The sequence below is a fragment of the Gavialis gangeticus genome, unplaced genomic scaffold (genome assembly GCF_001723915.1).
Source record: "Gavialis gangeticus isolate Ggan-Ray unplaced genomic scaffold, GavGan_comp1, whole genome shotgun sequence".
Lineage (NCBI taxonomy): Eukaryota > Metazoa > Chordata > Crocodylia > Gavialidae > Gavialis > Gavialis gangeticus.
The window spans coordinates 157,452,393-157,468,167 of record NW_017729032.1 but is presented as its reverse complement, the minus strand read 5'-3'; the positions used below and the strand labels follow the sequence as shown (position 1 = coordinate 157,468,167).

The window sequence follows — 15,775 nt, the reverse complement described above, 5'->3', positions numbered from 1 at the left end:
GTCCTTACTGAGGAAGACAGAGGCAAAGAAGTTATTAAATATGTTGGCTTTGTCGTCTGGCGTGACAACCAGATTCCCCGTCTTGTCCTGCAAGGGCCCCACATTTCCTGGGGCCTTCTTTCTACTCCCTATGTACTTAAAAAAGGACTTCTTGTTGTCCTTAATCCGGGAAGCCAGCCCCTGTTCCATCTCTGCCTTGGCCTTCCTAACCATCCCCCTACATCCCCGAGCAACTGTAGAATAGTTCTCCTTAGTGATGACCCCTCCTTAGATTGAGATACTTAGATTGAGATTAAAATTTACCCTCTGTTGAAACAGGTAATGTTTCCTGCTTTAGAGCAGGCTTGCTTCTGTTCAAAGGGTTGTCAATATGAACACAACTTGATTTTATTTATGGATTGAGTTATCAATTTTTAACAGCATTTGAGAAGGGTGGCATATAAATTTAAAAAATAAAGTGTGGCAATTGGGTTCAGAGTGAGCTAGAAGGCCTCATACACCAGCATGTACTAAAGCTTGCTGGACTGGAATTGAGAGGGAAACATGAATAAAATAACCTATATTCAGAACTGTAATGGTCAGTGCTAACCCCTCTTACTGCAGTTTTAAATAAACCATTTTAAACGGGGCAATATCCTGGCTTTACTGAAGTATGAGACTGTAAATCACTACTAAGAGGCTATAACATACAGGAAAAATGATTGAATTCTGTATTCATGTTACATTAAACAGTATAGTTTCTTTTTTAAGAGCCTATTCTTGGATATCTGAGACTTAAAATATTCTAGAAATCAAGTGGTCTCTGCATAGAAATATAGGGTTTATTGACACAACCTTTAAGAAAAGCCTAGTAAAGCTTTATTCCTAGGTGTTAAGTGACTTCAATTGTTTTTCTCTTTTAGTAGAAAGTTCCTGATTTACAACACTATCAAATTCAATTTTTTTTTCTTGCTTGCTTTCATTTTATTTGGAACAGAATATTTAGGCAGTAAGTACAGAAGTAATTTAGTTTATTAAAATTGTTCCCCTCTATAGCATTAAGATGTTTCAGCACAAAGCAATTTTCATGTAATACAGTCAGTTTCAATTTTCCTTTGGAGTGCAGGGTTCATCTTTGGAAGATGAGTGATAAATGTCAGTCAAGTTCTCCATGGATGAGAGACTTTTTCTCAACTGCAGTCTCTTCAGTTTCTTATGTGGAGGTAGCTGGTTTCCTGGCTGCCTCAATCTCCAAGAAATTTTCCCTTCCTGAAGCAACTTTGATTAGCATTTGGGACCCAATGCCAACATTTTCTATACAGATTTCCTATGAAGGACTTGCTTAAAGAAATTCTTCTCTCTAGGAGGGGAAGATTATTGTTTAGGGTGACTTTATTGCAGAGGGTATAAAGCCTTGCTTGGGATCTGTTCATCTTCCAAGGGAGGCTGCTACTCTTTCCCCATGCTTTGATGATGGAGGTCACATTTTAAATATAAGATGTTTTTTCTGTTTGGTCACAATAATTCAATAATTATTCTGCATCACTTATTGATGGTTGGCATCTTTTATTGCTGGGCAGCTAAAACTTTTGACTGTGATCTTCTTTTAGATTTCCAGGGATAGCTATATAATTTAAACATATCAGATGTCCAAGGTAGTTTTTTTTTTTTTTCACTACTCCAGTACATGGCATCCGTATTTTAGATTCAACTTGAACATCTTCAGTTCATTTCAGAATTTTATAATGTTCAATGTTGGAAAAATTGTTGGCATTATATTTTTTTAAAAGGTTTTAATTTGGTTTTCTGTTGAAGTCTTGTAACATTCAATGACAGCTATTAGACGGCTAAAACAATATTTCTTTTTGTTTCTGTGCACAATATTTTAATCTTGAAGTATCATATTTTTATTTATAATTAACTTAATTCAAAGCAAGATTATTTATACTTAAACCTCAGGAAGAAAACTTCAACCAGATTTTTCGTTATATTAAGAACCCCTCAATCTTCCAAGTTCTCGATCAAATTAACATTCCAGTTCTAAACACCAGTACTTTACCATTTCAAATCACTCCTACGTTCACGATAAGCAATTTGAGTATAATTGTACCTTTTATTGTTAAAGCATAACATGGGGAGGGGGAGCCTGAGGACTAAATACCAGGCTCCTTCCCGGTACCCCTTGGACAGTGCTGATTTGGGGATGCCTGACTTTGCTAAGCTTTGTGGAAAAAGAACTTATCGTACATCAGGCATCAGAAAGGACAGACAATAAGTTGCCAAAGTGAATTATTATTGTCTGTCATTGTCTGTCGTCTTATACTCCGCGTAGTCGTATTTTTGTTAAGTCATTAAACCTTTCTTACCTTTTACCCCCTGACCAAACTCTTAATTCTGAACCCTCCGCAGGTGGCTGGGATAGTTGTACAGTTTAATACGTGCCATGCTACCAAAAGGAAATTAAAGCATCGATTAGTAGTTCTTATCTTTTCTAGGTTTAGGACACTCTAAATTTTTTGATTTTGGCAACAACTTGGTTAAGAACCACTATAGTGCTTTGTTTGGTTGCACACTAGACATTTCCACTTGCACCACGACAGTCATGAAACTTACTTAGCATCCTGGTTGAGAACAACTGGTGTAGCCACATCTGGGATTTCTACGTTTTCTTATGAATCTGGACAACAATGTATATAGTCATGTATCTGATGCCCCTGCCACATGCTACACCTAAGACATGATTACATAGTTAATCACCTCTTAAGTTGTGATCCAGCTATACATTCAATCAGTTAATGGTGTGATTAGAACAAGGAATAAGCCACAAAGTTATTCCACCAAAAATATGTAATAAATAACTTTGTGGCTCATTCCTGTCACATCACTAACTGAACTTGTGGCCAGGTGCTCCTCTGTAGCTGGGAGCCTCACCTGCTGATGGAGGCTTGCAACCATGGGGGTGCCCCATGCACTCCTGTGTCTGTGAGCCTGCAGCTGATAGTGCTGCACCCTGTGTACTCCCATGGCTGTAAGTCCTGTCAGCTGATGCAGCTCAAAGCCACAGGGGTGCCTCATATCCCCCCATAGTTCACTCCCATGGCTAGAAGTTCTGTCAGCTGAGCTTGCTGCTTGCTACTTACTGGTGCAAGGAGAGCCTGGGATCATGATTCTGGTATCATGATCCTGGGCTGTCCCTGCACTGGCAGCAAAGTGACTGGATCTGATGCTGGATCCCACAGTCATGCCTTCTGCCACGTGTGGCATGGCAGGAGATGCAATTGTGTGGATCATGCATCGGATCAGGATCATGCACGACCCACACAAAGGCATGTGATTGTATGGATTCTGCATGCCTTTACCTGAATGTCTGGCAGAGGCCTGATTTAAGTCTAAAGCGGTTGGAGTGCCTGTCAGATGTATTGGCAGTCGAACTAATTTGTGACTCTAGGATTAAAAAAAACAAAATACTTTGACAAAGGATGTGTCATTTTATAATATCTCATCCTGGATTCTCTCCTTGGTGTGTTGAAGTGATTTTTGCCAGTCTCTCTTAAAAATAGTGTTAACAATAATATACTTGCAATAAAAACATTTATTTTTCTTATTTTACCAATAGGTTCATTTTTTACTGGCCAGAGCAGCAGAAATAATGAAGAGGTGACACTTATACGTAAAGCTGATCTAGAGAATCATAATAAAGATGGAGGCTTCTGGACTGTGATTGATGGAAAAGTGTATGATATAAAGGACTTTCAGACGCAGTCTTTAACTGGGAATAGTATACTTGGTGAGATTCAACAACAATATTTAAGATTCTGTTTGTATCTATATATAATATAAAGCACACTTTACTAAACAGTTGGCATAAATAGCTGTTATAGAACTATTGCATTCTTTTTATATAGCCCAATTTGCAGGTGAAGACCCTGTTGTTGCTTTGGAAGCTGCCTTGCAATTTGAGGACACACGCGAGTCAATGCATGCCTTTTGTGTTGGCCAGTATATGGAGGTAAAAATGATTAAATAACCTATGGCACCACATGTTTAGAATAACAAGCTATTTAAGAAAAAGAAAATGGAGTTTTTTTCGATCTCTAGGGCTGGTGGCAGCAATCTCTAGGGCTTAGTAGCAATTCTGAAGCTAAAAACCAAATAGTTGCAATTGTCTGAGAGACACATTTCTTTTAGTGTGATGCTATAAATGTATGGTTGTATTAATAGTTAATAACCGTAAGTGCTTTCTTATGTAAAGGACAGGCTCATTTTAAAATTTCTTTTTTAGTTTATTTTTTACTTTACTTATTCTTTAAGCCTGACCAAGAAGTGATTACAACACCTGATCTCGGCAGTCTGTCATCACCTCTCATAGACACAGAAAGAAATCTGGGTCTTCTCCTGGGACTTCATGCTTCCTACCTAGCAATGAGTACGCCACTTTCTCCTGTGGAAGTTGAATGTGCCAGTAAGCCAAACTTTTATTTCCAGTTAAATTAGAAGTAATTAATGTGTGTGTTTTATATACTTATATGCAATATATTATGATAAGCAAGTAGAAAATGGGATAGACCAGGCTAAATGATAGCCTGTAACTTAATCAGGACTTCACCTTTTGGCCTTTCTTTTGTTAAGACTGTGAAGACCTTTTATTTATTCCTTTTACAATTACAGAGCTCTTTTGCATGCTAGTAACATCATTTTTCCCTTTGATTTACTCTTCCTCTTTCTCTTTCTTTTATTGCAGACATTCAGCTCTCTCTTCTGTTTGTTTCTGTAATTAATTCAGCTTTATTTGGGTGTAAATAAATAGCTGGTCTCCTGGGCATTTCTTGCTTTCAGAACAGTACATTGTGTTACCTTCTCAATCTTGCCTTCTGAAAAGCAGTTAATGTAAGAATGAATACTTCCCATGAGTGACTGGTGCCTCCTGAATCTGGGGGGGCACCGGCCCTCTCAGGGGGGGCATATGCACTCTTTACCAGTCGCCTGTGATACTTCCTGTATAGTTATAGCTTATTCCTTACTATGGGTATGAACAAATGATGCGTTTGTATTGGCAAATGGCCTTAAACCTCTTTGTTAAAGCCATAGACTGATATAATGTGTAACCTCACCAAAGTAATACCAGTTTACTTCTAACATTCCTGGAGTCATGGAAACTGGGTGTGACACATCCATTAACTTAGTTATAAAGGCACTGCTTTTTCTCAAACATCTGCTTAAATCTCATCTGGCTATCCACCACAAAGTCACCCACCCAGGAACAATATGGATCTATTGCTCCACCGATTGGAAATAGATAGTGGTCCTCCACTTTGTTGGTATCAGGAGCCCTATGTAAAATCACGAGGAATCAAGATGTGTATGGTGCTGTATGGTGAAGATGGTTGGCTGTGGCCATCTGCATAGTAGGCAGTGGTGTAGGTAAAGTACTTAAATTACTACTCTAAGAGGTAAAAGGAATAGGCTGCTATTTGAGACATGGGCACAGGATGCAAAATGCCATATATTTCCCAGCAAATTTGCAGTGATTTGCCACTGATTCCAGCACTGAGCCACATTGTGTGGCTGGTTCCAAGTGTAATGAAGACAGCAGTCATGTGGAGGAGGCCTGGGGGAGGGGGTGTGTGTGGGGGTGGTAAGGATCTTATTTGAAGCATGGACGTTTTCACGATATAGGACCTGAAGGTAATTCCCCTATCTACCCATGCAGTCAGACAGGGGCCAAACTTGCCCTTCCCTTTACAAACTGCTATGTTGAAATTCCTACCATTAGCCAGGCAGGTAAGTGATGATTTAATATCACCATAGAACTCCCAAAGCACCCCAAAGTAAATGCTTTCATGGAACTAGATGGACACTGCAGGTATATACTGATATCGCAAGAGACTGGGATTGTATCTGCTCAGGTAATATAGGCAGATTTTTCAGTGTACTTAGTGCTCAAGTCAAACCCAGACTTTTTCCTAGGAGAGTGCTGATTACTTCTCCCCTTATGCGACTATTCTAATCCATTGTTTTGGGGCTTTTGTGGGTACCATCCTGATAAACAGCATCAGTACATCAAATAATGCTTCTTCTAAGGTTTGGGTAGCCTGGGGAATCAAGAAAGGGCTGAGGAAACCATGAATCTATGCAGGGCATCTGCAGTCTCATTGCGATGCTCCGCAAGCTCATGAAGATGCTAGACTTGTGCACACCCCAGTACAGAGCCAGAGCAGAGCAGCCCTGTCACTCACCTGCTTGCATTCCTCCTCGCTTGGTAACAGCACAGCAGGAGCAGCTAGGTGTAGGTATTTGCCACTGCTGGGGTGTCCTAAAACTGGCAAGGGTATCTGTGGCTAACATCTTAGGGCACTTTTACACATGCTTTAGAGGTGGGGGGAGAGGGCAGAACCTTAGGCAGAGGGAGAAAAAAATATTGGGGGGGGGGCTGAGTGCGCATCTGCCCCCCATCCCTGCAGGGAAGGGGGGGAGAAGGGAGTGGGGGTGGGAGCTGGGCCCAGGATTGGGGCTGGGGCCCACTGTGCCTGTTCCTTCCCCCCGTGCCTGGGGTCATTGCCCAGCACTGCTCCCCTGCCCCAGCTGCCTCCCTGTACCAGCCCAGTACCTTCTGCGGGGGGCACAGAGCCAGGGGCCGGAGTGGGACCAGCCTTGGCTGTGCCGCCAGGCTGGTGGGCATGGAGCCTGCAGGACCCCCGCACCCACCCCATCCCGCTTATAGTCGTTTCTGGGAAGAGCCCAGTGCAACCCCAGTCTGCAATGGCAGCCCACCCTGCCCTGCATGAAGCTGGGGGCACACGTCCCCCCACCATGCCTCCCAGGATGCGTGCAGCAGCAGGAGCTATGCCCCTGGAGCAAACCACTTGCGGCTCAGTCCCACACCCTGCTGGCTATGCAGCGCCTGCGGCTCAGTCCCACACCCTGCCAGCCATGCAGTGCCTGTCCCTACCCTAGCTCCAGGCTCAGCCCCAGCCCCATTCCCTCCCCACTTCTGCTGCAGCTGTCAGAAGCCCTTGGTTGGGCTGCCTTGTGACCCTACCACTGCCCTACATTTGGTGGGGGCTAAGCCTCTCCCCCTCAGCCTATGGGCAGAAGATTAATTTATCAGTGTCCATGTGCTTCAAAATGGTGGTGGAGCTGCTTAAGCTAAAGCTCATTTGACGAGTTTTAGTTCAAGTGCCCCCACCGCCACTTTGAAGTGCAGGGACTCTGATGCATGAGATGTGGGAGGCTTTTGGAACGCGATAATTATCACGCTCCAACAGCCTTGATTAATCAAATCTGCTCCAACACGCTGTAATTACAGTGCGTGGGAGCAGCCTCCATGTTTGTGTACAGGCAGCCTCCATTGTGAGGTACTAGAAAAAAGTGCATTAGCCTATTTAATGTGCATTAGCTAAAGAGCACTTTTTTGTGATACTTTTAATGCTCATTAAAAGTAGGCTAATGTGCATTAAAGCACATGTGTGTGCACCCTTAGAAATCGCAGGGAGTTTAAGGAGTTTGTCACTGCTCAGTCTTCAGTGACAAACTAGCTGCATTTCTCACCTTCCAGGTTTGACAACTGCAGCTTCAAGGCTCAGAGTTGTTGTTACTGGTGACTGTGGCTAAATGGTAAATGTGAGGAAGAGATGCATGGGGAGCTGATGGCTTTTGTCAGAAGAAATATCCTCCTCAATGAAGTACCACTGGGACTGCTGCAGACTTACTGAGCCAAAGCATAGACCAAGCAAGGAGGGTTGTGGGAGAGCAGGCCAGGAGGAGCACTGCAGTGGTGAAGCAAGTTGTGGTCTTGGCAAGGAAAACATTGGAGCCATTTTATGAGAGTCTTGAGTTCGAGGGGAATGCATTAGTCAGTAATCACTTTCCTGTCCTGCCAAACTGCATGAATATAGTGTTCCAACCTTCTTTCCTAGTATTTGCCTCCAAATCTGACCTGTCTAGTACCTTTCACAGTGTGGGGGAGCAGCCCATCATGATGGGGATGCAGTAAGTAGGCAGCAGTACTTTAGGCTGATAGTGCTTCTGCTTATGGGAGAGAAAGAACAGCTTATTCAGAGGGAGCTGATCACTTAAACCCCACCATGGTCCTAATATTGTGACAGTTCTCCCCTTAGGGTTAAGTGTTGGGCAACAGGTAGATGTTCTCATGGCAGTAAACTAGCCAACAGGTTTTAAGGGACATCCCAATGTACCCGTGCCTGCCCAGTTAACATTTCTTTTTGCTACACTACACTCTTTTCTTCTGCAGAGCACTTATTCTTTCTTGCAGTGTTTAACTCGTTTAACTCATGCTTTGGATGCAAGTGCCTCTGTTCATTTAAAGTGGGTTGCTGAGGTGTGTCTGTTTTGAAACAGCAGCTGTGGGCAATCAATCTACCAAGAAGGCTGCTACCCAGTGTCCTGTGTGTTCCTTACCCAGTGACTTGCTTCTTGTCTCACAGGTATTGAATGCAGCAGCCCAGTAGTATCTTGGAAGCATAGTGCAGAAAAGGGGTATTTGCCAGTTTGTTCACAGCTGATTAGCTGCTAATTGAACAGGTCTAGGTTTCCTGTACTTCCCAAACTGAGTGGCAGTGAGGGGTCATCAGTTACCAAGGCTGTTGGCACCTGTTTCTTCATGTTCAAAGTGACTTGCATGTTAGCTGTCTGGCTCCATCGCTCCAATGTCAGCTTTGTGCAGATCTTAAAATTCCAGATTTTCACACCCTCAATTTTCTGTGTTACTGCTGATTATCTCTCATTAGTTGCACTATTTTCTTTTGCCCATCTATGCTTCTCTTATGCAGAATCAGTGATAAATGGCCTGGGAACTGTTCCAAAGCAAGCCATCATCACTCAGTTACACTCTAAAATTATTCTGGCAGCTCATGGTCATCTGTCAAGAGCATGTCACACTGTACCTTCTGAGTGCTTCAGTTTTTTCACTTTGTTTTCCTTAACTTTGGGAATTATTGTACTTATTCACATACCACCCACCTTTTCCCAAAACTTGGGATGCTTGTTTTAAGCAGGCACCTTGTTTTTCTACCCAAAATTGTAGCTGTGGCATTTTTATTCAGGTGGTACTGAGGTAGTTTCATAGTTGGTAGGGTTGGAAGGGACTTAAGCAGATCATCTAGTCTGACCCCCTGCCATGGGCAGGACAGGATGCTGGGGTCAAATGACCCCAGCTAGGTGGATGTCTAGCCTCCTTTTGGAGACCCCCAGGGTAGGGGCAAGCACCACTTTGCTTGGAAGTCTGCTGCTTGGCTGGAACCCAGATCTGAGATGTCACAGAGGGATTACCCAGACTCATCTGGCCCTCTGACTACTACCCCATGCTGCTTATCCATGTGGCCGCCAATGATACTCCCAGGGGAGATGCTGAGCAGATCAAAAGTGGCTACTGGGCTCTGGGTGCAAGGGCTAAGGGGACAGGGGCTCAGGTAGTTTCATCAGTCCTTCCGGTCAAGGGGAAGGGCCCAGGCAGGAGTGCTAGGAAGAGACTGGATCCACCTCACAAAGAGAGGGAAGAGTAGACAGCTTGCTAACCTAGTGAGGAGGGCTTTTAAAGTAGGTTTCCAGGGGGGTTGTAGACCAAAGCCTTGAGGTAAGTGGGTAACCTGGAAGAAGCACAAGTAGAAGGGGGTGACAGGGGAGGCCTTCTCATTCTTCCTGGGAAACGAGCAGGAGGATTTAGAAGTCCTAGCAGACCCAGAACTATGGCGTAATTGGAATAACAGAGACTTGGTGGGATAGCTCACGTGACTGGAGCACTATCATGGATGGGTATAAACTGTTCAGGAAGGATGGACAGGGGAGAAGAGGAGGAGTTGCTGCACTTTATGTAAAAGAGCTGTAAGATTGCTCAGAGCTCCAGTATGAAACTGGAGATAGGAAAGACTGTTGAAAGTCTCTGGGTTGTACTCAGAGGGGAGAGCAACAAGGGTGATGTCATAGTGGGGATCTGCTATAGACCACCAGACCAGGAGGATGAGGTAAATGACGTTTTCTTTAAACAGCTAGTGGAAGCTTACTGATCACAGGCCCTGGTTCCCATGCAGGACTTCAGTCACTCTGACATCTGCTGTGGAGGGCAATAGAGCAGTGCACAGGTAATCCAGAAAGTTTTTGGAGAGTATTGGTGGCAACTTCCTGGTGCAAGTGTTGGAGAGGCCAACTAGGGGCATGCTCTTCTTGATCTGCCACTCACAAACAGGGATGAATTGGTGAGGAATATAGTAGTGGATGGCAACATAGGCAGCAGTGACCGTGAGATGATTGAGTTCAGGATCCTGAGAAAAGGAAAGTAGGAGAGCAGCCCAGTAAGGACCCTGAACTTCAGGAAAGCAGACTTTGACTTGGGGAACTGATGGGCAGGGTCCCCTGGAAGGCCAGGAGAGCTGGTCATATTTTAAAGAAACTTTATGGAGTGCTTGGAATGAACCATCCCGCTATGCAGGAAAACTAATGAGAATGGCGAAAGACTAGCTCAGCTTAGTAGGGAACTGCAGTGAGCTGAAACACAGAAAGGAAGCTTCAGGAAGTGGAAACTTGGACAAATGACTAGGGAGGAGTATAAGAGTATTGCTTGGGATGAAATCAGGAAGGCCAAAGTGAAACTGGAGTTGCAACTAGCAGGGGATGTGAAGGGTATCAAGAAGGGTTTCATAGATTCATAGACATTAGGGCTGGCAGGGACCTTGAGGATCATCAGGTCCAGCCCTCTGCCCCAAGGACAGGAAGTCAGCTAGGGTCAAAGGATCCTAGCAAGATCAACATCCAAACGTTTCTGGAAAGAGTCCAGAGTAGGTGCCTGCACCACTTCTGGAGGGAGTCTATTCCAGGCCTTGGGGGCTCAGACAGTAGAGAAGTTTTTCCTTATGTCCAGCCTAAAATGGTTTTGGAAGAGTTTGACTGTTGGTCCTTGTTATCCCTTGGGGCACTGTGGTGAACAGATGCCCCCCCAGATCCCAATGCACACCCCCTTTATATTTACAGGTAGCCACCAGGTGGCCTCCCCCCCCGAGCCTGCACTTTTCCAAGCTGAAGAGTCCCATGGCTCTCAGGCTCCCATCGTAGGGCCTAATCTCTTGCCCTCTGATCATGCGTGTGGCTCTCCTCTGGACTCTCTCTCAAGCTTCTCGACATCCTTCTTGAATTGTGGAGCCCAGAATTGGATGCAGTACTCCAGCTGCGGCCTCACCAAGGCTGAGTACAGTGGGAGGATGACATCCTGGGATTTACTTGAGAATCATCTATGGATGTAAGCCAGGGTTTTGTTTGCTTTACCAGCTGCGACATCACATTGGTGGCTCATGTTCATCTTGTGGTCAGTCCTGCCCCCCTAAGTCATAGCACTGCTGAGTATAGCACTGCTGAGCCTATAAGTGTGCTGTGTGTTCTTCTCTCCCTCCCACCCCCCGAGGTGGAGCACCTTGCATTTTTTGGTATTGAGCATCATCAGGTTGTATCTGCCTACTTACTAAGCTTATATAAGTCATCCTGGATCACTAGCCTATCCTCAGATGTGGATGCTTTGCCCCAAAGTTTAGTGTCATTGGCGAACCTGGCCAGTGCACTTCTGATACCAATGTCCATGTTGTTGATAAAGATATTGAAGAGAACTGATTTCTACAAGTATGTCAGCAACAAGAGAAAGATATGGGAAAATGTGAAAGGGGGAGGCAACCTAGTGGCAGATCATGCAGAAAAGGCTGAAGTACTCCATGCCCTTTTCACCTTCACAGGCAAGGTCAGCTCCCAGACTACTGCACTGGGTAGCACAGTTTGGGGAGGAGGTGAGCAGCCATTGGAAGTACAAGCCTAAGATTTCTGAGTTCCTTGGGCTCAGTCTGACTGAAGGCAATGAGGCTTATCACACAAGGCATCAAGAGAGATTTGTCACCTTTCCACCTGGCTACTAAGAGGCACATAATAGTAAACTTGTGAACAAAGGCCAGAATTATTAGGTGGAGTATACTCCTGTTTAGCCTCTGTTGTGGTATAACTTAAGCAAATTACAAGCTGCTTTTACTCTCGTTTATGACATTTGTGACTTATCCACATTCTATATTTGCTTTCTTTCCATTTTGATTTTTTATTTTCCTGGAGATCTTGTGAACTGCTTTGCCTTACTGGTCTGGAGTTTCAGAGATACAGGTTGTAGCTGTATTGGTCTACAGGCAGAAGGAATCAGAACTTGTGATAGAGGTGTAGTATCTTTTATTAGACCAACTAGATATTTGCAATTTTTTTTCTTAATTTGCAAGCTTTTGGGCACACTTGCCCTTCTTCATGTGTAGGAGAATGCAAAGATTGTAAAATTTCTTGTAGGTGGAAATGAAATGGTCTTCAGTTTTACTTTTACAGGTCAATTACTTGGTTTGTTTCATGCTTAGCTTCCTGGATCAAACTTGTGAGGACACTTGAACTAGTGCAGGAAAAATAATGTAGCTTCTGTGAGTATGGGCAAACCAGCATAGGATAAAGAGAGCTTGTATATCAGCATGATATTGTATCATCTTAGCAGCTAGTGGACATGTTAGCATCTAGCTATAATGGCTTATTATATTCAGACATGCTGGCGCTTACGTAGCCTGGATTAATTTGGTGGAATTGGTCCCAATTCTTTGCCCGTCTTAAAGCGTTGTGGATCATCATGTGGAGATTCACCACGAGGTGGAATACCAGGGTTTCGTACAACTCTAGCACTGTTTCACCAAGGAGGCAAGGGAGCCTTTGGCAGTGCTGCTTCCAGCATAACTATTTTTTCCTTCTGCTTCCTGGTGACCCAGCTGATCAACTTTTCCCAAGATTTATAAATGTATTCACAGGATGCTTTAACCCCAGGAAACAAGTGTTTAGTTGCTAGCTAAGCAGCTGCAAGACAATGGTTGAATGAACCTTTAAGTAGCTCAAGAGGAGTGGGGAAAATATTCAAGGCCACATCCTTCTTTACTTATTGTGTGTCTAAGTGTGGTCTTGCTCCACCTTTCTTGACTGGAGATGGAGTAGGATCTAACCATTGCTTTCACAAGATGGTCCTGGCCTGCTGTATTTTGCATAGTATTTTCAAGACAAGGGATAAGTCACTGGGCTAGGGATGGGTGGAGGAGGTGGACCGGCTGCTTGACTGATTGACTAACCACAGCTGGCATGCCGTGACCATAACAGGCAGGAGCACAGATTTCATGAGGAAGGACTTGACTACCACCTTTGGGGAGGGGTTTATAATCTGGGCTTGAAGCATGCAGGTGTCCTCAAGTGATATATGCTTCGACTTTGGTTTCTCCTTTTGGCTGAATGTGCGTTGACAAGTATGCAGGGAACAGTAATAACAAAGCTTAATTAACTGTGATTGAATTTTTTTATGCCACTGAGAAAATAGAAGTGCTAAACCAGAGAAGAGTGTGTGCAGGGGCATCAAACAGCAGTCTGGAGCCCTGTGTGGGGAGTGACAGTGTACAAGGGATGAAAGTGTATAGTGGAGTGGGCTGATGTTCTCCCTCACAGGCTCTGTGCAGCAGTCTTTGGTGGGATTTCATCCACAAAAGCGCATCTCTGAGGAAGCCACTAACAGTGGCTCGCCCCAGCTCTTCTTCTTCCAAAGCCTTTGTCACCAGCTCCTGTCAGCCCTTCAGAGCTTGATTCACTGTGAGGAAAGTTCCAGCCCCTTAAAACAGGGCTGTCCAACTTCAGAGGGGCTGGGAGCTGCATGCTATACAAGTAGCATGAGCTCTTCCTGTGCTTTGCTCCTCCCCCTTCCTCCTGCCCTCTGTTGCATGGACAGCGAGTTTACATGGTCCGCTTTAGCTTTGCTGCTCTGCCCCAAAGTTCCTGGCTGCGGCAGCCATAGAAGCAATGGGGAGAGTGGTGGTCATGCAGGAGCCCCTCATGGGCTGCAGTTGGCCCAGTGCTGCCAGTTGGATAGCTCAGCAGTAAAGAAATGTAAAAAGCGGTCATCATTCTCTCCTTAGCTTCAGGGAGAAATCCTCAATCTCCCTGCAGTTGTTGGGATGCTGTGGTACAATCCTCTTCTCAATCTTGGGGGGCCTGGGGGAAAGCTCTTGTTTCTTCTCCTAGCCCCCAGTCATTTCCCCAACTCCCCAATCATTCCACCCCCTGCGGCTTTTCCTGGGGTTGCTAGCTTAAGCCATGGCTCGTCTGCCTGCTCCCCCGGTTGAGGCAGGCAGTGGTGGCAGCCCCAGGAAAAGCTGTGGGAGCGGGGGTATCAAACCAGAAGCTGGGGGGAAGCCCCTGTTCCTTCCTCCAGCACCCGGTTTTATCCCCACAGCTTCTCTTGGGGCTGCCAGTACTGCTTGCCTCACCTTGGCAGGGGTGGGGCAGCCACAGAAGCAGCTGGATGAGCCACAGCTTCTCCAGGGGCTGCTGGATCAAGCTGGGGCTTCCCTGGCTGCTCCCCCAGCTGCTCCTGCTGGCACTGCCTGCCTATACAGTCTCTGGATGAATCTCTTTGAATTGATTCATAGAGATTAATGGGTCTCCTGATTTTTTATTTATTTATTTATTTTTTTTTTGATTTGGACATTTGGCTGCTGAATCTCCTCTGAATCAAATCAGCTACTGAAGCTTCTCACAGCCCTACTGATGGCACATGGTAATACTCAAAGGGTTGTTTTCAGCTACACAGATCTGATACTTCTGGTTTTCCGTGCTGTTTGAACCTTGGAGAATGTGAATAATGGGTTATATGTAACAAGAAGGCAGTGGAAATGACTCTTTGCAAAAACCAAGAAGAACTTGACTTAATATGTATTGTTTTTGCAGAGGGTGTTCTTGGGACTCCTGTGTCAGCCAGGAGTTTGGGACTGTCAGCTACTGTGAAACATGATAAACCACTCTCCATGGCAGTTTTAAGGCTTGATTTGAGTACTTTCTGCATGTAACTGTTGGGTGTGTTTTTGCCTGTGATAATATGGGTCTATCAAGCCATCAGTGTTTATGTACAGTGATTGCCAAGGAAATTTGCTGTGGCATTATTTTTTAAATCGGGGCATAAGGGGAAAGGGGGAGGGCAGAGGGGAGTATGGGTCTCGTTTAAAGTAAAATGAGAGCAGCAGCAGCAAGGATAATCCTTTTGGTTTTGTGGGTTTTTTGTTTTAGTTTTTATGGGAGGGATTCAACAATGCTGCGTTGTAGCTTGCACTGGCCAGGGTGGGTGGTGGGGGATGGACGTGAGCATTCAGTGGGATAAAGTCTACAATAGCATAACAAATTGTCATGGACTAAAAAAAAATCCTCACTTTTAACGGAGACTTTTGTTTTATAGTATGTAAATCAAAATCTATAAGAGGCCTTCACTCTTCATCTACCACACGTGTAGAATCCATCGTGATTTTTTTTTTAAGACTCAAATATTGTTTATCTATTCCTGCCAGTAGTTTTTTATCCTTTTGCTAACCCTTTGCTTTCTTTTGTGTGGGTTTGTTGAATTTATCCTTGGGGCTAAGAGAGAATGTAGTTGAGTGTGAATGGGAAATAATATGGCAAAAATGCTTATTATATGGAGTGGTTTTATTAAAGTCATTGCTATTACCTTGTCTGAAATATTGAAGTATCTGTTCCTGGTTTATATAGGTTACATATTACTTTCATCACTGTTTGGTCTTTGAGTGCCTTTCAGCAGCACATTAAGTGATAAGATTAGCATCTGTTATGGATAGTTCTTTTGTTTCGTTCTTTCTCCAGGGAAAAAGAATTTGTGTGGGCAACAATAAGCAACTAGTTGCTCTTTTCTCCTTTCCTCCCCACTTTTTTTTGGTTTTATTTTGGTCACATCTCAACAAAACAA

General features: G+C 44.3%; 1 protein-coding gene across 3 annotated transcripts in view; it reads left to right on the top strand.

Annotated features, from left to right (window-relative positions):
* HERC2 (HECT and RLD domain containing E3 ubiquitin protein ligase 2) overlaps positions 1-15,775 on the top strand; it is a 217,422-nt gene that overhangs the window by 87,349 nt on the left and 114,298 nt on the right. For all 3 annotated transcript variants that reach the window (XM_019524227.1, XM_019524228.1, XM_019524226.1), the window contains exons 24-26: positions 3,596-3,766; positions 3,885-3,988; positions 4,291-4,441. In XM_019524227.1, coding sequence (XP_019379772.1) covers positions 3,596-3,766; positions 3,885-3,988; positions 4,291-4,441 — 426 coding nt within the window. The remainder of the gene's footprint in view (positions 1-3,595; positions 3,767-3,884; positions 3,989-4,290; positions 4,442-15,775) is intronic.